General features: G+C 58.3%; 1 protein-coding gene across 1 annotated transcript in view; it reads left to right on the forward strand.

Moving 5' to 3' along the window:
• The window catches only part of CPZ (carboxypeptidase Z), a 30,741-nt gene extending 6,326 nt beyond the window's left edge, over nucleotides 1–24,415 (forward strand). The window contains exons 3-11 of the mRNA XM_034672179.1: nucleotides 654–1,028; nucleotides 3,599–3,811; nucleotides 6,440–6,636; nucleotides 14,458–14,619; nucleotides 15,080–15,238; nucleotides 18,704–18,839; nucleotides 20,649–20,788; nucleotides 23,563–23,662; nucleotides 23,951–24,415. Coding sequence (XP_034528070.1) covers nucleotides 654–1,028; nucleotides 3,599–3,811; nucleotides 6,440–6,636; nucleotides 14,458–14,619; nucleotides 15,080–15,238; nucleotides 18,704–18,839; nucleotides 20,649–20,788; nucleotides 23,563–23,662; nucleotides 23,951–24,318 — 1,850 coding nt within the window. The 3' untranslated portion in view covers nucleotides 24,319–24,415. The remainder of the gene's footprint in view (nucleotides 1–653; nucleotides 1,029–3,598; nucleotides 3,812–6,439; nucleotides 6,637–14,457; nucleotides 14,620–15,079; nucleotides 15,239–18,703; nucleotides 18,840–20,648; nucleotides 20,789–23,562; nucleotides 23,663–23,950) is intronic.
• Nucleotides 24,416–24,625: the final 210 nt, after the last annotated feature.

The following is a 24,625-nucleotide window of genomic DNA, read 5'->3' on the forward strand; positions in this document are numbered from 1 at the left end:
CAGGGAGGGGCAGCGTGGGGATGACCGCACGCTCAACTCCAAGCTGGAGAGGGCTGCGGGGCTGGCAAGGGTCTCCAGCCACACTGGGCTGGAGAGAAAGGGGTTACGATCACATCAGAAAACGCCCAGTGACGGCAAAGTCCCTGTACCTGGGACACCCACCGGCGTGAGAGGCAGAGCTGGTTCAGGCTGGGCTGAGCCGTGGCCGTCTTCACCCGCCCTGTCTTCAACGCCCTGAGCCCGAGCTAACCACTCTGCGGTCTCCACTTTCCTGGCGATCCGAGGCAGTCCAAGCTGGGTGCATCTTTGGGGACTCGTTTGCTTTGGGGTTGTGAGTTTGGGACGGTCTGCACCTGCTTCTGCAAAACCGAGTCTGCTGGCTTCCTTCCTGTCCCCTAACGGGGCAGCCCCTCGGCGAGGCTGGCTTTCCCACACCCATTCTGCAGCAGTGGCAGTCGAGGCCCAGAGCGGCCGCCCCGGCTCCCTCACCAGGGAAGAGTGGAGCTCGTTAGTCTCGGGGGCCTTGTCTGGTCCTCCCCTGCTCTGGCCTCAGGGGGCTCTGTGGTGGCAGGGCGGGCCCTTCGAGAGTGCCTGACGGGTGACCGTGGGGGCCATGGAGGCAAGGAGTGACCCGGTGGCCCCCTTGCCCCCAGCCACGTGTGTGGAAATGCAGCTCCAGGCCTGCAGTGACGTGGCCTACAACCAGACCACCTTCCCCACCCTGCTGGAGCACCGGTCCCGGGAGGCGGTGGAGTCCAGCTCCGAGTACATCCTGCTGAGTGTCCTGCACCACCTCCTGGAAGGCCAGTGCAACCCCGACCTGCGGCTGCTGGGCTGCGCCGTGCTGGCCCCCCGCTGCGAGGGCGGCCGGGTGCGCAGGCCCTGCCGGCACGTGTGCGACGGGCTGCGGGAGGCCTGCCAGCCCGCCTTCGACGCCATCGACATGGCCTGGCCCTACTTCCTCGACTGCAGGCGCTATTTTGCGAGTGTGGAGCAGGGCTGCTATGACCCGCTGGAGAAGCTGCGAGGTGTGTGGGGCCCGGGGCCGCACTGGTGCCCAGGTGTTGGGGGAGGACCACCAAGTCACGGTGGGCAAACATCCCCCCACACGGAGGTCTCCGGGGCCGGTGCCTGGGCCAGCTGGGCGTGTGGAAGAGCACGGCCAGCCCCGGGGGGCCTGAGTCCTCGCTGTGGCCATTCCTGAGGACCTCAGGGCTCCGCCTGGGCCCCGGGGTCTGTGGGGAGGCTGCTTCCCCCACGAGGCCTGCCAGGGTTGCCTGTGGTCGGCCAGAGAGATGGCTCATAGGGTATTGGTGGGAGCAGGACTCCCCAGCGTGGGCTCAAGGAAGCAGCGGGAAGGGCTCCGCTTTGGTGTCTCGGGGGGTGGAATGGGCAGCCCTGGGCGGTGGTGAGTCACTCATCTCAGCAGGTGTGCAAGGAGGTCCTGGGGGGCCGCCTGGCAGGGCGTTCTGGAGCAGGTAGGAAGGACGGGTGTCCTGAGTGCCAGCCCTCCAGGGACACAGCACAGTCCCGAGCAGCCCTGGCTGAAAGAATTTTCTGTGGCGGCACAAATATTCTCTCCCGTGCTATCCCAGACAGCAGCCACCGGTCACACATGACCGCTGAGTGCTTGGGTTGTCCCTGCTACCCAGGGTCTCAATTTTGATTTTATTTGATTTTAATGGATGGAAACTTCAGTGTAAAGGACCACATGTGGCCAGTGTGGGCCTCCCCGGACAGGGCAGGACCCCATCGTCCCCAGTGTGGCCCGCACTCGCTTCAGGACGCTCGTGGTCAGGTTCACGTGATGTGGCGCTGGGTGTCACCCACGCTGCCCCTCACCACAGCCCACGACAACCCCCCCAACTTCATAGAGGACAAAGTGGGGGCTCTAGGAAGGCAAACAGCAGCGGGAGGGGGCAATGTCTGCCTGGCGGTGTCAGACCACGGATGGGTCTGTGCATTCAGCACACAGCCATTGGGTGCCTGCCGTGTGCATGGCTCCATGCTGGGACCCTGAGATGGCAGGGAGGACACAGATGGAGATCTGGGACCCTGTCTGTGCCGGCATCCCAGAGCCCAGGCTTCCCGTTCGGCCGCCTGCCGGGCTGATCCCCAAGCTGGCTCTGAGCGGGGGACTGTGCCACCCACAGGCTTCTGCGCGGGAGACGCGGGCCACGGGCAACGCTCTGCCAGCAGATAGGAGCTGTGAGCCTGTGCAGACGCAGGAGACCCAGCCGCGGCAAGGGCAGGGGTGCAGAGGAAGAGAACCAGACGTCCCTCGGGTGCAGCCCGCCTGCCCTGGGAAAGCCCATGGAGGTGGCCGGATAGAGATTATTTTGGGCAATTCTGCCACCAAATTGCTGGTTCTGTCTGCTTTCTTCCTCCCTCAAAACCGTTTTGAGCAGAAAGAAAACCACAGGGCAAGTGAGAGGCTGAGGGAAAAGAATTAACTGTTAACCAGCCTGCAGGAGCTGGTCTTCAGTGCAGACAGGGACAGGGAGGGGGGCAGGCACCTGTGTCCTGTCGGAGGGATGGAGCCCGGCCTGGAAGACCAGGGGCTTCTCCCAAGGAGACCTTTTAGAGTAGGGGTGGGGAAGCTTCCCTCCTTCTTCTCCCCTCCTCTCCCTCCACCCTCCCTCCCCTCCCTTCCCTTCCCCCTTCCTTCTCCTCCCCCACCTTCCACTCTCTCCCCTCCCTCCTCCTTCCCCTCCCTCTACTCTCCCCTCCTCTCCCTCCCTCTTGCTCTCCCTTCCTACTGTCCTTCCCTTCTCTTCCCCACCTCCCACTCTCTCTCCCCTTCTTCCTCTCCCTTCTCCTCCCCTCCCTCCTCCTTTCCCCTTCTTCCTCCTCTAACCTCCTCTCCCTTCCTCTCTTTCCTCCTCCCCCTCCTTCCTTCTTTCCTCTCCCTCCTGCTCTCCCTTCCCTCTACTCTCCCTCCCCTCCCTTTCCCTCCTTATCCCTCCACTCTCCCTCCCCCTTCACGGCACCCTGGCTGTGTGTCATCATCGTGGCCATGGTAGGGTGGACTCCGAGGAGCCCTTCAGAGCAGTGGGTGCTGGACTGACGAGGCACTGAAGCCGTCTCCACCGGGAAGCAGTGTAGACAGAGCAGGTTAGGAACCTGCGTCAGCACCATGATTACAGCGAGGCGGCTGTGGAAAACGAAGTCGGGAGGCTGCCTCCCAAATCGCGGTTTTCTCTGGGCCGCGGGTTCTGTGGGTACGTCTGCGCCTTCGCGTTGTCTGTTTTCCCGTCACTGTGTAACGCTCTTTGCTGTCGCGGCTTCAGGAACCGTGAAACCTCGTGCACCTGCTGGGTGCATTACTAGCTGAGAGCATTAAGTAGCCTAAAGGGGGTTTTAATAAAAACAGAAGCAGGTTGACTGGGGAAGCACTCCAGGGGGACCCCATGTTTCCGAGGGTGGCAGGGGAGGGGGTGTGAGGGCACCGGGGGTGGCCAGGGTCCCAGGGGTTGTAGGGGAACCAGGTGGGGGCAGACCGAGCCACCATCAGGGGCTGGCCATTGAGCAGCCGCGCTGGTGGGTGACTGCGACTGCGGGCAGCTGGAGGCCCCCCAACACCCCCATTCTTCCCCAGAAGGCCTGGACGCGGAGGAGGCACCGCCCTCAGGCCTGCCGCCGACCTTCATTCGCTTCGCACACCACTCCTACGCCCAGATGGTGCGCGTGCTGAGGCGGACGGCGGCCCGCTGCCCCCACGTCGCCAAGACCTACAGCATCGGCCGGAGCTTCAATGGCAAGGAGCTGCTGGTCATCGAATTCTCGGCCCGCCCTGGGCAGCACGAGCTGAGTAAGCTGCCGCCGCGGACAGGGCCCCAGAGAGAGGTCTGGGTGTGGGCCAGCTCCCAGGAATGGGCTCCGGGCCTGNTGGGCCTGCTGGGCTTGGGTGCGCAGGGAGCAGGCAGGGTTTGTGTCCTGCTTGGTGCCCTGAGGCGCGTGGCCACTTCCCACAGGGCCTGCTGGGGCTCAACGGGGTGATGGGAGCTGGGGGCCCGTCCTGGGGAGCGTCACCGCACAAGTCTGGGGAAGAGAAGCGGGGGCTCTCCCGTGGCTGCAGGCATGTGGGCCCCTGTCCGTCCATGGGGAAGCACAACTGTGCTCTGTGCATTCTGTCGTTTCTGCAACCTCTCCCTGGCACGCTCAGACCCGGGTAGGCATGTGCTCGCTTGGGCTTGGCCACCTCACGCTGGCTCCTCGAGCGACTTGGTGAACGTAATCTCACCGGACGATCTGAAGGAAGCACTTCCTCCATTACGAAAACCAAGCCCATTAAGCCTGGTGTGAGATGGGGCAGAGCTGCATGGAAATGCTAGGCTTTCTTGTCTCTCCAGAGCTGTGCTGGTGCCGGAGGTCAGATTTCACTGCAGGCCCTGGTTCACTGCCCTGCACAGTGGGGGCGCTGAACAGAACTCAGCGTGAACCTGCATCTCAGGGGGGTGGGGGCTGGCCAGGAGCTCAGGAGGCTGGCTAAGAATCCAAGAGATTCTAGAGAAGACTCAGCCCCTGGCTAGGGGGCCTGTGGCCTGTGTACTGAGCTGAAGACCACCATGAACCCCTCCAGGGCACTGAGGGCATCCAGGCATGGGCTCCAGTTCTGGCCTATGCCAGGAGCCCTTCCTTGGCCCCGTCCCTCTGCTGGTCTATCCCCGTGACCATGCGAGGCACACGGGGTCAATCCAGAAGTCATTCCCATTCGACCCTTGGTTGTTTAATTACTGAAAAATATACCGTCTGAGGTTAAGGGGCTTTGGTGCCTTTGTTGGGTTGGCCACACTCAGCCCGATTTTCATCCTAGTGGTTTAGGTGTCATGGATGTCATGAGCCCAAAGCCCTGTCTCCTGTTAAGGGTCAGAGGTCACCTGGCCCCACCCCAGCCTCCTTGGCCCACCCTGCCTCCTACCCCTTCAGCCTGTGCAGTACTCTGGGATGAAGATAGGGTTCTTCCTATTTCACATTGATGTGCAGCTTTGGAATGTGGTGAGGGGTGTCCCCTGGAAGAAGGCCAAGGAAAGTGACCATTGTGGGAAGCCTCAGGGTCATTTATACCCTCAGAATGCAGGAGGGACATGGGTGTTTGCTTTCACAGCTGCAGTCCTTGGGCTGTGCACAGCTAGGGAAAGAGATGCCATTTTCTAGATGAGCAACGTGAGTCTCAGAGAAGAGAGTTGACTTCCCGAGGTCACACAGTTAGTAAGGCTGCCAGGCTCCTGGTCGACTCTTATCTTTTAACCACAATCCACTCAACCATCTAGTCATCCTTCTATCCAGATATCGAAACATCCATCTGCCTATCTATCTATGTATCCATCCATCCATCACCCATCCATCTTTCTATCTGTCCCTCCATCTATCTATCCTTCTATCCCTCCATTCATTCTTTCATCTTTTTACCCATCCATCCTTCTATCCAAATATCCAGGCATCCACCTACCTACCCATCCATCCATTCTTCTATCCCCCCATCCATCCTTCCATCTTTCTATCCATCCTTCTATGCTTCCATCCATCCTTCCATCTTTTCACCCATCCATCCTTCTATCCAACTATCCAAACATCCATCCATCCATCCATCGTTCCATCTTTCTATCCATCCTTCCATCCATTCTTCCTTCCATCCATCCATCCTTCCATCTTTTCACCCATCCATCCTTCTATCCAAATATCCAAACATCCATCCATCCATCCTTCCTTCCATCCACCCTTCTATTACTCCATCCACCCTTCCATCCCTCCATCCATCCTTCCATCTTTCACCCATCTATCCTTCTATCCAAATATCCAAACATCCACCCATCCATCCATCTATCCATCCTTCCATCTTTCTAGCCATCCTTCCATCCATCCTTCCTTCCATCCATCCTTCTATCCCTCCATCCATCCTTTCATCTTTCACCCATCCATCCTTCTATTCAAATATCCAAACATCCGTGTATCCATCCATCCATCCTTCCATTCTTCTATTGAAATATCTAAATGTTTATTTACATATCCACCTATTCATCTTTCCATCCTTTCATGCATTCATCCATTCTTCCATCTTCCTTCCTTCTTTCTTTCCTTCCTTCCAACCATCCATCCATCCATTTGAGGGCCTTCCCATCTAAGCACCAATGTGCAACTTAATTTACTACACAAATGTAGAAAGTGGCCATGAATAAAATTCACAAAGAGCAATGATGACATTTATTGTTGTTAATTAATATCCTTGATGTGTTTTGCTAATAATTGTGGCTAAACTTAAGATATGAGCTCAGTAAGTCGTGACTTTGATGAGACCTCATTAGTCACAGAGATGCTTGGGCCAAAACAAGTATGAACAGGTCCCAAAGCATCCAGCCTGCCTTGCCATGTGGGCCCTCAAGTCTCTGGGGACCCTAGGGTTTGAGACGACCCCTCAGGTCACTGTATCTCCCCCAAGTGGAGCCTGAGGTGAAGCTCATCGGCAACATCCATGGCAATGAGGTGGCAGGGCGGGAGATGCTCATCTACCTGGCCCAGTACCTGTGCTCCGAGTACCTGTTGGGCAGCCCCCGCATCCAGCGTCTGCTCAACACTACCCGCATTCACCTGCTGCCCTCCATGAACCCCGACGGGTACGAGGTGGCGGCTGCCGAGGTGAGTGCCCCCTACCCCGGATCCCGTGGGCTGCTAACTTCGACGCCCTCCCATCTGTTNTCCCGAGGTCACACAGTTAGTAAGGCTGCCAGGCTCCTGGTCGACTCTTATCTTTTAACCACAATCCACTCATCCATCCAGTCATCCTTCTATCCAGATATCGAAACATCCATCTGCCTATCTATCTATCCATCCATCCATCCATCACCCATCCATCTTTCTATCTGTCCCTCCANCAGGAGGCTGGCTAAGAATCCAAGAGATTCTAGAGAAGACTCAGCCCCTGGCTAGGGGGCCTGTGGCCTGTGTACTGAGCTGAAGACCACCATGAACCCCTCCAGGGCACTGAGGGCATCCAGGCATGGGCTCCAGTTCTGGCCTATGCCAGGAGCCCTTCCTTGGCCCCGTCCCTCTGCTGGTCTATCCCCGTGACCATGCGAGGCACACGGGGTCAATCCAGAAGTCATTCCCATTCGACCCTTGGTTGTTTAATTACTGAAAAATATACCGTCTGAGGTTAAGGGGCTTTGGTGCCTTTGTTGGGTTGGCCACACTCAGCCCGATTTTCATCCTAGTGGTTTAGGTGTCATGGATGTCATGAGCCCAAAGCCCTGTCTCCTGTTAAGGGTCAGAGGTCACCTGGCCCCACCCCAGCCTCCTTGGCCCACCCTGCCTCCTACCCCTTCAGCCTGTGCAGTACTCTGGGATGAAGATAGGGTTCTTCCTATTTCACATTGATGTGCAGCTTTGGAATGTGGTGAGGGGTGTCCCCTGGAAGAAGGCCAAGGAAAGTGACCATTGTGGGAAGCCTCAGGGTCATTTATACCCTCAGAATGCAGGAGGGACATGGGTGTTTGCTTTCACAGCTGCAGTCCTTGGGCTGTGCACAGCTAGGGAAAGAGATGCCATTTTCTAGATGAGCAACGTGAGTCTCAGAGAAGAGAGTTGACTTCCCGAGGTCACACAGTTAGTAAGGCTGCCAGGCTCCTGGTCGACTCTTATCTTTTAACCACAATCCACTCAACCATCTAGTCATCCTTCTATCCAGATATCGAAACATCCATCTGCCTATCTATCTATGTATCCATCCATCCATCACCCATCCATCTTTCTATCTGTCCCTCCATCTATCTATCCTTCTATCCCTCCATTCATTCTTTCATCTTTTTACCCATCCATCCTTCTATCCAAATATCCAGGCATCCACCTACCTACCCATCCATCCATTCTTCTATCCCCCCATCCATCCTTCCATCTTTCTATCCATCCTTCTATGCTTCCATCCATCCTTCCATCTTTTCACCCATCCATCCTTCTATCCAACTATCCAAACATCCATCCATCCATCCATCGTTCCATCTTTCTATCCATCCTTCCATCCATTCTTCCTTCCATCCATCCATCCTTCCATCTTTTCACCCATCCATCCTTCTATCCAAATATCCAAACATCCATCCATCCATCCTTCCTTCCATCCACCCTTCTATTACTCCATCCACCCTTCCATCCCTCCATCCATCCTTCCATCTTTCACCCATCTATCCTTCTATCCAAATATCCAAACATCCACCCATCCATCCATCTATCCATCCTTCCATCTTTCTAGCCATCCTTCCATCCATCCTTCCTTCCATCCATCCTTCTATCCCTCCATCCATCCTTTCATCTTTCACCCATCCATCCTTCTATTCAAATATCCAAACATCCGTGTATCCATCCATCCATCCTTCCATTCTTCTATTGAAATATCTAAATGTTTATTTACATATCCACCTATTCATCTTTCCATCCTTTCACGCATTCATCCATTCTTCCATCTTCCTTCCTTCTTTCCTTCCTTCCAACCATCCATCCATCCATTTGAGGGCCTTCCCATCTAAGCACCAATGTGCAACTTAATTTACTACACAAATGTAGAAAGTGGCCATGAATAAAATTCACAAAGAGCAATGATGACATTTATTGTTGTTAATTAATATCCTTGATGTGTTTTGCTAATAATTGTGGCTAAACTTAAGATATGAGCTCAGTAAGTCGTGACTTTGATGAGACCTCATTAGTCACAGAGATGCTTGGACCAAAACAAGTATGAATAGGTCCCAAAGCATCCAGCCTGCCTTGCCATGTGGGCCCTCAAGTCTCTGGGGACCCTAGGGTTTGAGACGACCCCTCAGGTCACTGTATCTCCCCCAAGTGGAGCCTGAGGTGAAGCTCATCGGCAACATCCATGGCAATGAGGTGGCAGGGCGGGAGATGCTCATCTACCTGGCCCAGTACCTGTGCTCCGAGTACCTGTTGGGCAGCCCCCGCATCCAGCGTCTGCTCAACACTACCCGCATTCACCTGCTGCCCTCCATGAACCCCGACGGGTACGAGGTGGCGGCTGCCGAGGTGAGTGCCCCCTACCCCGGATCCCGTGGGCTGCTAACTTCGACGCCCTCCCATCTGTTCATTCACTAGCAGTGACTGGGGGTCTGTGTGCACCCACCGTTCTGGGTGATGGGCATTCAGCAGGCATCACCGTCAGCAAGGTCCTACTTGGGGGTGGGGGCAGACTGATAATTCCGTGGTGTGTGAAAACGAGGATGTGCTCTATAGAGAAATCTTCCAATGGGAAGACAGGGCAGGGGGACGTCTCATGGTGGCTGGAGGGCCGGAAGCTCTCTGAGGTGACTTCGAGCAGAGCCCCAGTGGAGGTGGGGAACAAGCAGTGCACATAACTACTAGGGGGACTCAGGCAGGGGAACAGCCAGTGCAAGGCCCTGAGGTTGGAGGCTCAGCAAGGAGGCCGGACGGGAGGAGCCAGACAGATGGGAGAGGAGGTCAAGGACAGCTTGGCTGGATGTGCTCCCAAGATCATCAAAGCCGGAGAGAAATGGCAGCCCTGGCTTCTGACTCAGCCCAGCCCAGCCCCGTGGCCTCCCTGNCCTGTTAAGGGTCAGAGGTCACCTGGCCCCACCCCAGCCTCCTTGGCCCACCCTGCCTCCTACCCCTTCAGCCTGTGCAGTACTCTGGGATGAAGATAGGGTTCTTCCTATTTCACATTGATGTGCAGCTTTGGAATGTGGTGAGGGGTGTCCCCTGGAAGAAGGCCAAGGAAAGTGACCATTGTGGGAAGCCTCAGGGTCATTTATACCCTCAGAATGCAGGAGGGACATGGGTGTTTGCTTTCACAGCTGCAGTCCTTGGGCTGTGCACAGCTAGGGAAAGAGATGCCATTTTCTAGATGAGCAACGTGAGTCTCAGAGAAGAGAGTTGACTTCCCGAGGTCACACAGTTAGTAAGGCTGCCAGGCTCCTGGTCGACTCTTATCTTTTAACCACAATCCACTCAACCATCTAGTCATCCTTCTATCCAGATATCGAAACATCCATCTGCCTATCTATCTATGTATCCATCCATCCATCACCCATCCATCTTTCTATCTGTCCCTCCATCTATCTATCCTTCTATCCCTCCATTCATTCTTTCATCTTTTTACCCATCCATCCTTCTATCCAAATATCCAGGCATCCACCTACCTACCCATCCATCCATTCTTCTATCCCCCCATCCATCCTTCCATCTTTCTATCCATCCTTCTATGCTTCCATCCATCCTTCCATCTTTTCACCCATCCATCCTTCTATCCAACTATCCAAACATCCATCCATCCATCCATCGTTCCATCTTTCTATCCATCCTTCCATCCATTCTTCCTTCCATCCATCCATCCTTCCATCTTTTCACCCATCCATCCTTCTATCCAAATATCCAAACATCCATCCATTCATCTATCCATCCTTCCATCTTTCTAGNCCAGTTCTGGCCTATGCCAGGAGCCCTTCCTTGGCCCCGTCCCTCTGCTGGTCTATCCCCGTGACCATGCGAGGCACACGGGGTCAATCCAGAAGTCATTCCCATTCGACCCTTGGTTGTTTAATTACTGAAAAATATACCGTCTGAGGTTAAGGGGCTTTGGTGCCTTTGTTGGGTTGGCCACACTCAGCCCGATTTTCATCCTAGTGGTTTAGGTGTCATGGATGTCATGAGCCCAAAGCCCTGTCTCCTGTTAAGGGTCAGAGGTCACCTGGCCCCACCCCAGCCTCCTTGGCCCACCCTGCCTCCTACCCCTTCAGCCTGTGCAGTACTCTGGGATGAAGATAGGGTTCTTCCTATTTCACATTGATGTGCAGCTTTGGAATGTGGTGAGGGGTGTCCCCTGGAAGAAGGCCAAGGAAAGTGACCATTGTGGGAAGCCTCAGGGTCATTTATACCCTCAGAATGCAGGAGGGACATGGGTGTTTGCTTTCACAGCTGCAGTCCTTGGGCTGTGCACAGCTAGGGAAAGAGATGCCATTTTCTAGATGAGCAACGTGAGTCTCAGAGAAGAGAGTTGACTTCCCGAGGTCACACAGTTAGTAAGGCTGCCAGGCTCCTGGTCGACTCTTATCTTTTAACCACAATCCACTCAACCATCTAGTCATCCTTCTATCCAGATATCGAAACATCCATCTGCCTATCTATCTATGTATCCATCCATCCATCACCCATCCATCTTTCTATCTGTCCCTCCATCTATCTATCCTTCTATCCCTCCATTCATTCTTTCATCTTTTTACCCATCCATCCTTCTATCCAAATATCCAGGCATCCACCTACCTACCCATCCATCCATTCTTCTATCCCCCCATCCATCCTTCCATCTTTCTATCCATCCTTCTATGCTTCCATCCATCCTTCCATCTTTTCACCCATCCATCCTTCTATCCAACTATCCAAACATCCATCCATCCATCCATCGTTCCATCTTTCTATCCATCCTTCCATCCATTCTTCCTTCCATCCATCCATCCTTCCATCTTTTCACCCATCCATCCTTCTATCCAAATATCCAAACATCCATCCATCCATCCTTCCTTCCATCCACCCTTCTATTACTCCATCCACCCTTCCATCCCTCCATCCATCCTTCCATCTTTCACCCATCTATCCTTCTATCCAAATATCCAAACATCCACCCATCCATCCATCTATCCATCCTTCCATCTTTCTAGCCATCCTTCCATCCATCCTTCCTTCCATCCATCCTTCTATCCCTCCATCCATCCTTTCATCTTTCACCCATCCATCCTTCTATTCAAATATCCAAACATCCGTGTATCCATCCATCCANATCCACCTACCTACCCATCCATCCATTCTTCTATCCCCCCATCCATCCTTCCATCTTTCTATCCATCCTTCTATGCTTCCATCCATCCTTCCATCTTTTCACCCATCCATCCTTCTATCCAACTATCCAAACATCCATCCATCCATCCATCGTTCCATCTTTCTATCCATCCTTCCATCCATTCTTCCTTCCATCCATCCATCCTTCCATCTTTTCACCCATCCATCCTTCTATCCAAATATCCAAACATCCATCCATCCATCCTTCCTTCCATCCACCCTTCTATTACTCCATCCACCCTTCCATCCCTCCATCCATCCTTCCATCTTTCACCCATCTATCCTTCTATCCAAATATCCAAACATCCACCCATCCATCCATCTATCCATCCTTCCATCTTTCTAGCCATCCTTCCATCCATCCTTCCTTCCATCCATCCTTCTATCCCTCCATCCATCCTTTCATCTTTCACCCATCCATCCTTCTATTCAAATATCCAAACATCCGTGTATCCATCCATCCATCCTTCCATTCTTCTATTGAAATATCTAAATGTTTATTTACATATCCACCTATTCATCTTTCCATCCTTTCACGCATTCATCCATTCTTCCATCTTCCTTCCTTCTTTCCTTCCTTCCAACCATCCATCCATCCATTTGAGGGCCTTCCCATCTAAGCACCAATGTGCAACTTAATTTACTACACAAATGTAGAAAGTGGCCATGAATAAAATTCACAAAGAGCAATGATGACATTTATTGTTGTTAATTAATATCCTTGATGTGTTTTGCTAATAATTGTGGCTAAACTTAAGATATGAGCTCAGTAAGTCGTGACTTTGATGAGACCTCATTAGTCACAGAGATGCTTGGACCAAAACAAGTATGAATAGGTCCCAAAGCATCCAGCCTGCCTTGCCATGTGGGCCCTCAAGTCTCTGGGGACCCTAGGGTTTGAGACGACCCCTCAGGTCACTGTATCTCCCCCAAGTGGAGCCTGAGGTGAAGCTCATCGGCAACATCCATGGCAATGAGGTGGCAGGGCGGGAGATGCTCATCTACCTGGCCCAGTACCTGTGCTCCGAGTACCTGTTGGGCAGCCCCCGCATCCAGCGTCTGCTCAACACTACCCGCATTCACCTGCTGCCCTCCATGAACCCCGACGGGTACGAGGTGGCGGCTGCCGAGGTGAGTGCCCCCTACCCCGGATCCCGTGGGCTGCTAACTTCGACGCCCTCCCATCTGTTCATTCACTAGCAGTGACTGGGGGTCTGTGTGCACCCACCGTTCTGGGTGATGGGCATTCAGCAGGCATCACCGTCAGCAAGGTCCTACTTGGGGGTGGGGGCAGACTGATAATTCCGTGGTGTGTGAAAACGAGGATGTGCTCTANCCATCCATCCATCCTTCCATTCTTCTATTGAAATATCTAAATGTTTATTTACATATCCACCTATTCATCTTTCCATCCTTTCACGCATTCATCCATTCTTCCATCTTCCTTCCTTCTTTCCTTCCTTCCAACCATCCATCCATCCATTTGAGGGCCTTCCCATCTAAGCACCAATGTGCAACTTAATTTACTACACAAATGTAGAAAGTGGCCATGAATAAAATTCACAAAGAGCAATGATGACATTTATTGTTGTTAATTAATATCCTTGATGTGTTTTGCTAATAATTGTGGCTAAACTTAAGATATGAGCTCAGTAAGTCGTGACTTTGATGAGACCTCATTAGTCACAGAGATGCTTGGGCCAAAACAAGTATGAACAGGTCCCAAAGCATCCAGCCTGCCTTGCCATGTGGGCCCTCAAGTCTCTGGGGACCCTAGGGTTTGAGACGACCCCTCAGGTCACTGTATCTCCCCCAAGTGGAGCCTGAGGTGAAGCTCATCGGCAACATCCATGGCAATGAGGTGGCAGGGCGGGAGATGCTCATCTACCTGGCCCAGTACCTGTGCTCCGAGTACCTGTTGGGCAGCCCCCGCATCCAGCGTCTGCTCAACACTACCCGCATTCACCTGCTGCCCTCCATGAACCCCGACGGGTACGAGGTGGCGGCTGCCGAGGTGAGTGCCCCCTACCCCGGATCCCGTGGGCTGCTAACTTCGACGCCCTCCCATCTGTTCATTCACTAGCAGTGACTGGGGGTCTGTGTGCACCCACCGTTCTGGGTGATGGGCATTCAGCAGGCATCACTGTCAGCAAGGTCCTACTTGGGGGTGGGGGCAGACTGATACTTCTGTGGTGTGTGAAAACGAGGATGTGCTCTCTAGAGAAATCTTCCAATGGGAAGACAGGGCAGGGGGACGTCTCATGGTGGCTGGAGGGCCGGAAGCTCTCTGAGGTGACTTCGAGCAGAGCCCCAGAGGAGGTGGGGAACAAGCAGTGCACATAACTACTGGGGGGACTCAGGCAGGGGAACAGCCAGTGCAAGGCCCTGAGGTTGGAGGCTCAGCAAGGAGGCCGGACGGGAGGAGCCAGACAGATGGGAGAGGAGGTCAAGGACAGCTTGGCTGGATGTGCTCCCAAGATCATCAAAGCCGGAGAGAAATGGCAGCCCTGGCTTCTGACTCAGCCCAGCCCAGCCCCGTGGCCTCCCTGTGGAAGGAGTCAGGGTGGGGTGTGCTGACCCTTGGACGGGGGTGGCCTGTGTTTTCAGGGCGCCGGCTACAACGGGTGGACAAGCGGGAGGCAGAACGCACAGAACTTGGATCTGAACCGCAATTTCCCTGACCTGACGTCTGAGTACTACCGCCTGGCTGAGTCCCGCGGCGTGCGCAGTGACCACATCCCCATCCCACAGCACTACTGGTGGGGTAAGGTAGGAGCCGCCCCGCCCAGCCCGCACACGGGCACGCGTTCGAAGGGTCTCTGGTCATTCCGGGACCACAGGAGAGCCTGGCGACTAGCAGCCTGAGCCTCTGAGTCTCTGCTTCCAGCCTGGGACATGGGCTAATTCTTCAGTGGGCTGTTGGGATTCGGGGAACACATATGGAAAACACCCTGGGGCTGCAGGTGCTCAGCTCTCCGGGCAGGCTGCCTGGACGAAGTGACAGCCCCAGGAGGTGGGAAAATGAGTTTCAGGCAGGGGTGTGGGCAGGTGGGAGAGCCTGGTGGCACCTGAAGGGAATCCTGAGGGCCTGGCAAGGGCCTTTGGGCAGGACGGGGCGGGGCAGGCAGGGACGGGGGGCCTGGAGAGGCTGGAGGGGCCTGTGGGCACGACCGGGGTAGCCAGCAGGGGCATGCCTGGTTCTGACGACCGCCGCGTCTTTACTGGGCAGGTGGCCCCGGAGACCAAGGCGATAATGAAATGGATGCGGACCACCCCATTCGTGCTCTCGGCCAGCCTCCATGGGGGAGACCTGGTGGTCTCCTACCCCTTTGACTTCTCCAAGCACCCCCAGGAAGAGAAGATGTTTTCTCCAACGCCCGATGAGAAGGTGAGAGGGGCCGGGTCTGCTGTGTGTGCGGGGGAGGCTGCGGTGAGGTGCCCTCGGGGCTGGCCTGGCCTTTTCCCTGTTCTGAGCTCACTGAGACCCACACAGTCGCAGGAACAGTAGGAGCTTTGCAGGCTTAGCTCTAAAGACCCTTCCTCCAGGAAGCCTTCCAGCCAGCTGAAAGGTCCTCTGGTCACACCCCACCTTCCGTCAGTGTCCCCAGCGGAGAGCCCTTCGGGTGCGAACTGTAGCCCAGCGCTCTCCCGACCTGGCCCCAGGGAGAGGGTGGGGTTCCAGGCGGTGCCGGCAGAGGGCAGTGCTGCAGCGTGCATGGCACAGGTCTGGCTCTTGGCCGCCCCCCCACCCCCCCCTCCGGCTCTGGTGGGCCTTGCCCTTTTGCTGAGGGTCCCCTGGGCCGGCTGAGGGTCCCCTGGGCCGGCTCCGGGAGCAGGGCTGCAGCGGGATCAGAGGAGGAATTCTGGCCCTGGATTCCCTTGGGTCTGAAGAGGCCTTTCCCTTGTTCAGGCCTCAGTTTTCCTCACTGGTCAGGCCAGCAGGGGAGGAGACAATGTAATGATGGCCAGGACCCTCTCCACCCCCCTCTGCCCGATGGGGCTCCTTCCTGGCCCGCTCCTGGAGCTCATGCAAGCTGGTCTTCTGGGAGGTGGCAGTTGATCACTTTCCATTTTTTGGAGGCAAAGGGGGTGGTGCTCCAGGGCCCACAGACAGATGTCCTGGGGGAGCTGCCCACACTGCCCCCGTGACCCTCTCCTGCCAAGGCCAGCCCCTGGGCTCCTTCCCATGTCCTCTGGGCACGACAAAGCTGGACGCTCTGGCCTTGGCTGGCCTGGGGTCTTGGAAAGGTCAGCACTGTCTGCTCAGTCCCCCAGCAGGCCTCCTGGTGGACTGGACGCAGGGGGGAGCCAGGTCTGCCCTGTGCTTCGGGGCAGGGCGGGGACCGGGAACTGGGGCTGCGTGGACAAGTGCCTGGGGCCCGGGTCCCTGCTCATTCCCCTCCGTCAGCCACGCAGGTCAGTTCAGCCTCCCCCAGCTCCCCGACCCCGTGTGCTGCGGGTCTGCGGGTCTGCGTCAGGCAGGACCAGCCCTTGCACTGAGGGTCCGCATCCGGGCTGGAAGGTGGAGCTAAAAGCAGGCAGGACCAGGACGGAGGGCTGCCGGGGGGGCCGGGGGCCTGCGGGGGGTGCGCGTGTCTGTGTGTGCACGCTGCTCTGGAGGGTGGACCCCGGCCTGTCCTGGGCCTTCAGGAGGGCTTCCCTGAGGGGGCGGCTGCCTCAGCAGAGCCTGAAGGAGGAGGCAGTTTCCCACAGGCACCCAGCGGGGCCAGGAGGCACAGCCGGGCCAGCAGATGGAGAGCCCGGCCTCCAGGACCTCAGGGAAGCCAACTCCTGCGTCCCCTGGGCAGCTTGTCCCGGCCCCCCTTCCTCCTTGCCCTGCTTCGTCTGTTCACTCCCTCTCCCCCACACGTCCCTGCAGCTGGCACAGGCCTAGGATGTGCAGGGGTGCTAGGTTCCGTGCTCAGAGCCCAGCAAGTGTCCCAGGCTGGGTGATGTCCCCTTAGGGTCTGTCCCTGACTTGGTGCTGTCAGAGGGCGGGGCTCACAGCGGGACAAGGCCCGTGAACCCTCGGCGGAAGGAGCCCTTGGTGCCAGGCCCAGCGTCTGAATCCAGAGGCAGATGCATGAAGATGTCCCTGGGGTGGAAGTTCACCTCAACGAGTCCCGCCAGAGTCAGAAAAATAAGAGTCTTCCCCACCAGCCATCAATCATGGATCGATCGTGCTCAGGGCCACAGCCAGCAGTGGTCTCTGTGGAAACCAAGGTCCCAGGAGGGGGCTGGGGGGGGAGCACAAGGAGGGGCTGGCCAGGGTGTCCCAAGTCGCCTTCCCCGAACTGCCATGGTGCCCCATGGATGAGAGACAGCGCCTCTTGTTGCCGTTCCAGGCCGTCTGTCCCCCTACACCTGTCCCTTCTGCCAGAATCTTACTCCCAAGCCCTGCTTAAGCTCTGTCCTGCCCCTCAAACCCTCCCCAACCCAGCCCGCAGACCGCGAGAGGGAGCGACAGTGTCTGCAGGGTCCCAGGCAGCAGAGCTGGGCAGGCTGCTCCTCCCCGTGGCCCCCGCCTGAGCTCCTGCACAGCCCCCCCCAGTGCCAGTGTGCACGTGCCCCTCCTAGCACCTTGCGGCACCCACCACCTCACTCACGCACAGCCGGCCGGCCTCCTGACGGCCTTGCCCTGCACCTGCTCCCCAGGTCGGGCCTGTTCCCAGCTGGGCCTGCCGCTTGTGCGTCCCTGGGCTCTGGGGACTGATGACTTCACCTGCTCTCCCGAGGGCAAGCGGTGTGGGGGGTTGACTGATGGGTGACAGGAGGGAGAGCCAGGTGGGGTGGGTGGGGAGCCAGGGGAGGGCCAGAGAAGTGGGGACCCAGGCAGGTTTCTCGAGACAACTCCGTCTGCCAACCTCGGTGACTGCAGGACGTGCGTGGCTTTGTATTTTGGGTGCTTGGTTTGTGTCTGAGGGATGGAGCTGAAACCGCACGGCCCCACCCTGAGGACACTGGACCCATCCTTCCCCAAACCCCGGGTCCTGGAGTCGCCGTGCCCCACTGGAGAGACCTCGCGCTGGCCTGACCCCACCTGCCCAGTCTCCCCCTTCTTGCAGCAGGGTCCCCTCACCGGGACAGACTTCTCCCAGGGCCGTGGGGCTGTCACAAGCATAGTGCGCTGGGCCCCATTGTCCACGTGACCCCAGCTTGGGAGTTGCCACCCCGAGCAGACCTGTGTCCTGCGCTGGGACGCGGGCACAGGAGGACCTGCGCGCCCTGCCTGCTGTGGGGGCGGCATGGAGGGGGAGTGCTGCGCCAGGGCGGGGGCTGTGGACACACTCAGACGAGCCCGCCCCCAGGCTCCCCCCAGGGGGGCAGGCCCCGTGTTCCATGTCCTCCACGCAGCACAGTGGACACCGCATGTGTGTGGTGGCGGCAGGTGGGGGCACCCTCGGGCATAGGTCGTCCCTGGGGAATGTGGGGCGATGGTTATCACAGAGAAGTCAGTGGTGAAGTCAGTGAAAATGAGGCCCACCCCAGCCTCCCGCCTCCCGAAGCCTGCCCTCTGTAGGAAGTGCCTGGGAAACTGCAAAGCTGACCTCGGGGAGCCCTGCCAGCGTCCCTGTGGTGCACCCCCTTCTTGGGAGAAAGCCCACCCTCCCTAGCGAGGTGTGCAGGGGCTCCACAACGCGCCAGGTACCCACCGCAGGTGCCCCGAGCTCCGGCTCTCCCACCTCCGGGCCTTTGCACATGCTGTACCATCTGCGTGGACGCCAGCCCCCCTCCTATCTGTGCTGCAGACCCCTCTTCACCCCATTGCCCCCAGCGCTGAGAGTGTCCTGCAGGGTGCCCCACCTTCTGGCCTTGGCCTCACGAGAAACCTGTCCCTTGGTCTCCTTTAAAGATGTTCAAGCTGCTGGCCAGGGCCTATGCTGATGTCCACCCCATGATGATGGACAGGTCAGAGAACAGGTGTGGCGGCAACTTCCTGAAGAGGGGCAGCGTCATCAACGGGGCGGACTGGTACAGCTTCACTGGAGGTGCGGGCGGGGGGTGGCAGGGAGGGGGGAGGGGTTGGGCAGGATGAGGGAGGGGAGAGCTGAGGGAAGGAGGGTGGGAGGGGGAGGTTGGGAGGGGCTGGAAGGGGGGCGGCCGGCATCTCCTCTCGGCAGCTCTTTCTGGGACCTGGATTCTGGAACTTCTGGAGTGGGGGGAGCAGCACAGGTGCACCAGGCCGTGGGGGTGTGGTCTGGCATCGGTTCTGCTGCTGTCTTGAGAACGGTCCCGGGGACAGGTGTGGCAGAGTTATACTCCAGCCCCCCTGCTGCTTCTGCTGGGGCCTTCGTGAGCGCTGACAGCGCGTGACCCCACCTGTGACCAATTCTCTCTGCCTCTTGGGGGCAGGAGGGGTGCCGGAGGGAATAAAGGACTCCAGTGAAACTTGAATTTCAGAAAAATAACGAAGCATTTTTAGTATGTATAAGTGTGTCCCAAATACTGCATGAGATGTACTTAAACTTTCTTCATAGTTTTTCTGAAGTTCAATGTTAACCTGTGTCCAGTTGGACATCACACGGAGCAAAGTGGGGTGCGTGGGACACTGTGCGCCCTGAGGGGGACCGGCTGGGCAGGGCCCACGTGCTCCTGCGCTCCGCCTGCCTCCCCTCCACCCCGGCACGACACTGCGTATTGGGGACATTTGGCAGATGAGGAAATTGGGCTCGGGCAAGAGAAAGGCCCGTTGGCGTCCATGCCGCAGGTGGCAGAGCTGTGGGCAGGAGGATGATCCGCTCCTGTGCTGAAGCCAGTTCACACCTGTGCTCGGCAACCTCGCCCCTACTGCCCCGAGACGGCCACGGGGGGGGGGCCTTTCCCGGGGGCACAGGGCAGCTTCTCTCCCTCCCAGGGCCCGGGTGCATGGTCTTGAGCACGACCCATGTCCAGGGTCTGCAAGGGACCCTTGGGGTGGGTCTGAGCCAGGGAGAGGCAGCCAGGCTCGCCGCCCCAGGGACACAGAGCCAGGGAAAGCACGGGGCCAGTGGCCAAGGACAGAGGGGCTGCGTGGATTGGAGCATGGCTGCCCTGTGGGCTGTGAAGGTCAAGTTGGTAGCAGTGGCTGCTGACTTCCGAAGGGCAGGGGCTGCCCGTCCCAGCAGGAGGCCTGCGCTGGAGACCGGGTGTAGCTTCTACTGGACAAGAAACTCTGGAAGCAGATGGGGCAGAGGGCAGGAGTGGGTGGGCGGCCATCAGCCCGATTTTCTCGAGGCCCCGCACTGCCACTTGATTGGCTGGTTGTCCGGTCTGCAAAGCCTGTTTTCCCTGGAAGCGGGGGCTGGAGGACCTTCCTCCCCGGCTGTTCTTGGGACTGGCTAGATACATGGACACTGTGGTCACTGGGGTCCAGGCCAGGAGGTTGCCAGAGGCTTGGCCGCCAGGGGCGCATGTGTCTCTGATGGAAATTGGCTCACTCCTTACCCACCCTGGGGCACACAGGACAGAGCGTAAGCAGAAGCACTTGGGTGCCAGACGCCTGGGTTCAAAGTGCAGCTCCACCCCTTCCCCTGTGGGACCTGGGTCAGAACCGCCAGCGCCCCGCGCCTCGGTCTGCTCATCCGTAAAGTGGGGATAAGGGCAGCAGCCACTCGCGGCTGCCCCGCTGGGGGGCGGATGTCGAGCGCAGGCGCGTGGGTGTGGAGCGCGTGGATGTCGGTCGACCAGGTGGATGTCGAGCGCGGATGTCGAGCGCGGGGGCCGAGGATGTCGAGCGCGCGGATGTCGAGCGCGCGGATGTCGAGCGCGCGGATGTCGAGCGTGCGCGCGCTCAGGCAGCCCCCCCCCACGCGCCGCAGGCATGTCCGACTTCAACTACCTGCACAGCAACTGCTTCGAGATCACGGTGGAGCTGGGCTGCGTCAAGTTCCCACCGGAGGAGGCCCTCTACACGCTCTGGCAGCACAACAAGGAGCCCCTCCTGAACTTCGTGGAGATGGTGAGCCCCCGCGGCTTTGCTCCGCCAGCCGGCGGCGCTGGGGGAACCCGGTGCGCAGCTGCCCCTCACTTGTTTATTCGCCAGCCGTCCATCTGTTCACGGGCCACCTGCTGTCGGCCAGCCCTGGGGACGCTTGGGACCTCAGGGGACATGCATTGGGGTCCCCAGGACAGCCAGGCTCTCATGGCCTAAAGGGCAACACCGAACAAGGAGGATGCAGGGACCAAGGCGGCCCAGGGATGGCACCTGACCCGCCTCGGAGGCCATGGGGCTTCCTGGGGGAGGTGACACACGGGCTGCATTGGAAGAAGTAGGGAAACCGGGCAATGGAAGAGCTCAGGCAGAGGGCATGGGAGGGTCCCCATGCCACAGTGAGGAGTGTGGACACGGCAATGGACTGGGCACTGGGCTGGGGGGAGGCCTCAGCATGATGCTCTGGGCGGCAGGGCCTGGAGCATGTCTGCCCCTCGGGCTCAGAGGTCAGGGCACTGGCTGCCGGGGAGGGGTGGGGCAGCCGGACTGAGGGTAACTGCGTTCCTGGGGCCACGGTCACCCAGAAATAGGTGGTGGCGCTGAGCAGAAGCCACTGAGAACGGTCTGGAACAGTCCTCGTGGTCCCCGGGGGTGGACCCCAGTAGCATGGTGACCGCATGCCAGTCCTGCCTGCTAGTGTGACTCACAGCTGAGGGGCGTGGTGGGGGCCTGAGGGTGGTAACCCCAAGGGGCGGGCACGCAGGCAGTGAGGCGGAACCTCGCATGGCTTGCGATGCCTCCTGAGTGTTTTCAAGACTCCGCTGACTCACACGTTGGCTCCACGTCCCCGCGAGAAGCAGGCCCTGCGGGAGACACGGGGTGGCCCGGAGGGGACAACGAGGGGCTGCCCGCGCATAGCGCATTACGGCCGGCACCCCCACCCGCGGGCTGGATCCTGACACCGGTCCTGGGCGTTAGGAGGAGCTGCCCACTTTGTAGGCGGAGGGACAGGTGCCAGGGAAGGACCGTGCTGGCCTGGGGCTGCTGGGTCACGCGTGGGCTCCCGGGCTGGCTCTCGGCCACCACGAGAAAACCAGAGGAGGAGACAGAATGTCACACAGCGACAGGGCCTGTCTAGCGTTGCCCAGAGACTGACCAGAGCTCGCACTCCCATCTGCCTGCCCCAAACCGCAGTTCCGTCAATGAATCCTTTCCAGAAAGATCAGGAACCTTTCTCCAGGCAAGAACCGAGCAGGGCCTCCTGGATCAGCAGCCGCTGCCGTCTGCCCAGAGAAGAGCTGGACGTTATTATGTTGTTAGAGCTTCTAGTTGATGGCTGTGCCTGCGACCTCTCGCCGCGCAGGGCCCGTCATCACTCAGTAATGGGTCTGGGCCAGACCCCTCGCTCATTTCATTTTACGGCCGTCTGGTGAAAATTAGTTTTAAGGAGCCTTAAATGGGACTGGGGTTGCTCTGTGGATATTGTATGTGAGGTCTTGGGGTATAAAGATTTAATAGTGAGGGAGGAAGGGTGGCAGGCGGGTTGCGCAGCCAGGAGTGGCTGGCCCCTGAGGACGATGCCCCGGGAAGGCTGCGCTGGGGCTTCTGATAAGGATCGAGTCTGTCACGGCCCATGGAGGCCTTCTTCACGGTGATGCTGAGCAGGCCTTGGGTGGGTGTCTGCCTCTCCCCGGGGTTGGGAGGGGAGGGGCGTGCGCACCATGTCTCCTTCCCTGCCGGAGAGCTCCACGTCCCTGGGTCTGCAGGAAGGTGACTCCTCAGCCCAAAAGCAAGGGCAGAACAAAGTTTAGCCCACGCAAGCTGACATGAAATGAGACCCTACTACATGTCTGGTCTCTCCCCTAGGTTGGGGAGAGGAGGGCAGATGGTGACATTACAGCGAGATCAGGGCTGGAAGTGTGGAAGCCCAGCACTGGGGACCCTGGAGGAGGCCCCCGATGTGGCTGGTCATCAAGGAGGGCTTCCTGGAGGAAGAGGAGTGTGGGGCAGAGGAATTGGCTGGTTCTGAGCAGAGGAGGGGCAGGATGGGTGGTCGGAGGCCTGGGGCGGCACTGCAGGTGTGGGAGACAGCCCCCTGGGAGAGAACGGTCTCTCTGCACTGTCTCCCCTCCCACCCAATCACGTTGGCCTCATTTGACATGACCTGCGGGCCCCAAGTTGTTTGCAGTCCAATAGAGCAAGGGCAGGTTGGCTTGTTTATTGTCGACATTTTTAGGAGAAGGAGTGTGAACAAGGCCAGGCAGTTCTGCGCGGGGCTCTGCTCGGCACGTGCAGCTTCCTCGTCTGAAGGCATCCGCTCGGAGCGTGCCGCGTCTAGACCTGTCCACACTGAGGGTGGGCAGGTCCTGTGTCCCGGCTCTGCCACGGGCCTTCGTGTGTGTTGATGCCCAGTCTCCAGCAACACCTGTGCCCATTTTACAGATGGGCGACGGTGCCGAGAAGCAGTGTAGCTTGTCCAAGACCAGAGAGTGGCTGGCGCCTCGGCTGGGACTGACACGAGGGTCCAGACCCTGGGCCCGTGTCCTCCTGGGGCCCACGCGCAGGGAGAAGCGGCCACACCGACCCGCTCTACATATGAAGGGGAACTGAGATGAGCTCCAGGCTCTCTGCTCAGCACCCCCGGCCCAGGACAGGTGGTCGGGTGGACCCTCAAGTGGAACTGCAGGGTCATGCGCAAGCCCAGAGGGGGGCTCCGAGGACAGAGGGGTGGGAGCTGGCTGGGCTGGGCGCCCGGTCCTCTAGAGACGCCACGCCCTCGCCCTCACTGTCCGTCTCCTCAGGTGCACCGCGGCATCAAAGGTGTGGTGATGGACAAGTTTGGCAAGCCGGTCAAGAACGCCCGGATTTTGGTCAAGGGCATCCGCCATGACATCACCACAGGTGAGCGCCTTCCTGGTTCCTGCATCGCGGTGGCTGGTCCCGCAAGCGGTCACTCAGCCTGGCGCCTGGAGAGGCCACTCCATTCATCCTGCATGGGCTTTGAGGGATGAATAGGAGTTTGGCTGGGGAAGAGGGTGGGAAGGGTGCTCCAGGCCAGTGCGGAAGCAGGTGAATATCCGGGGTCTGCTTGCCCTCCATGCCGATGCCCCTCGGACCCCCACATCTCCGCACCTCGAGCCCGGGTGTGAGGCTAGGTCTGAGAATTGCTTGTGTTCTGGTTGTTCGCAGCCCCGGATGGCGACTACTGGAGACTGCTGCCTCCGGGGTCCCACATCGTCATAGCTCAGGCCCCTGGCTACTCCAAGGTCATCAAGAAGGTCACCATCCCCGCTCGGATGAGGAGGGCTGGCCGAGTGGACTTCATTCTCCAGCCTCTGGGCGCCGGACCCAAGAAGTTCCTCCTCGGGCCCCGGAGAAGCGGGTCTGGGCTCCAAGACCCACCAGGAGGCGCCAGCCCATATGGGGAGCCCGAGGAGCTGGGCCAGGAGCCCCTCGAGGGGCGGAGGCAGCCGACCGCGGACGGGAGCAAGCCGTGGTGGTGGTCCTACTTCACGTCCCTGAGCCATCACAAGCCGCGCTGGCTCCTCAGATACTAGCCGCCGCCCCGCCCCAAGGCTCCGGGCGCTTGGTTTCGTCTCCGAAGACCCCCTGTAAAGCTGTTTCTGTTTTATTAAAGTCATTTTATTCACTGTCGGCCGTGGTGAGAGGCTCTAGGCCTGAGGCATGCTGGTCTCGTCCACCTGGATGGCCCCGGGGGCAGGTGCCCCTGCTGTCCCATGGGCGGCCGGGTGTGGGGCTGGGCCCTGAAGCCTCAAAGTACGAGGGGCCTTCTACCTTATAGATGGGGACACTGAGGCCCATGGGGAGGTGACACATGGGGACGGTGGTGCAGGGCCCACCAGG

The sequence above is a fragment of the Ailuropoda melanoleuca genome, chromosome 11, assembly GCF_002007445.2.
Source record: "Ailuropoda melanoleuca isolate Jingjing chromosome 11, ASM200744v2, whole genome shotgun sequence".
NCBI lineage: Eukaryota > Metazoa > Chordata > Mammalia > Carnivora > Ursidae > Ailuropoda > Ailuropoda melanoleuca.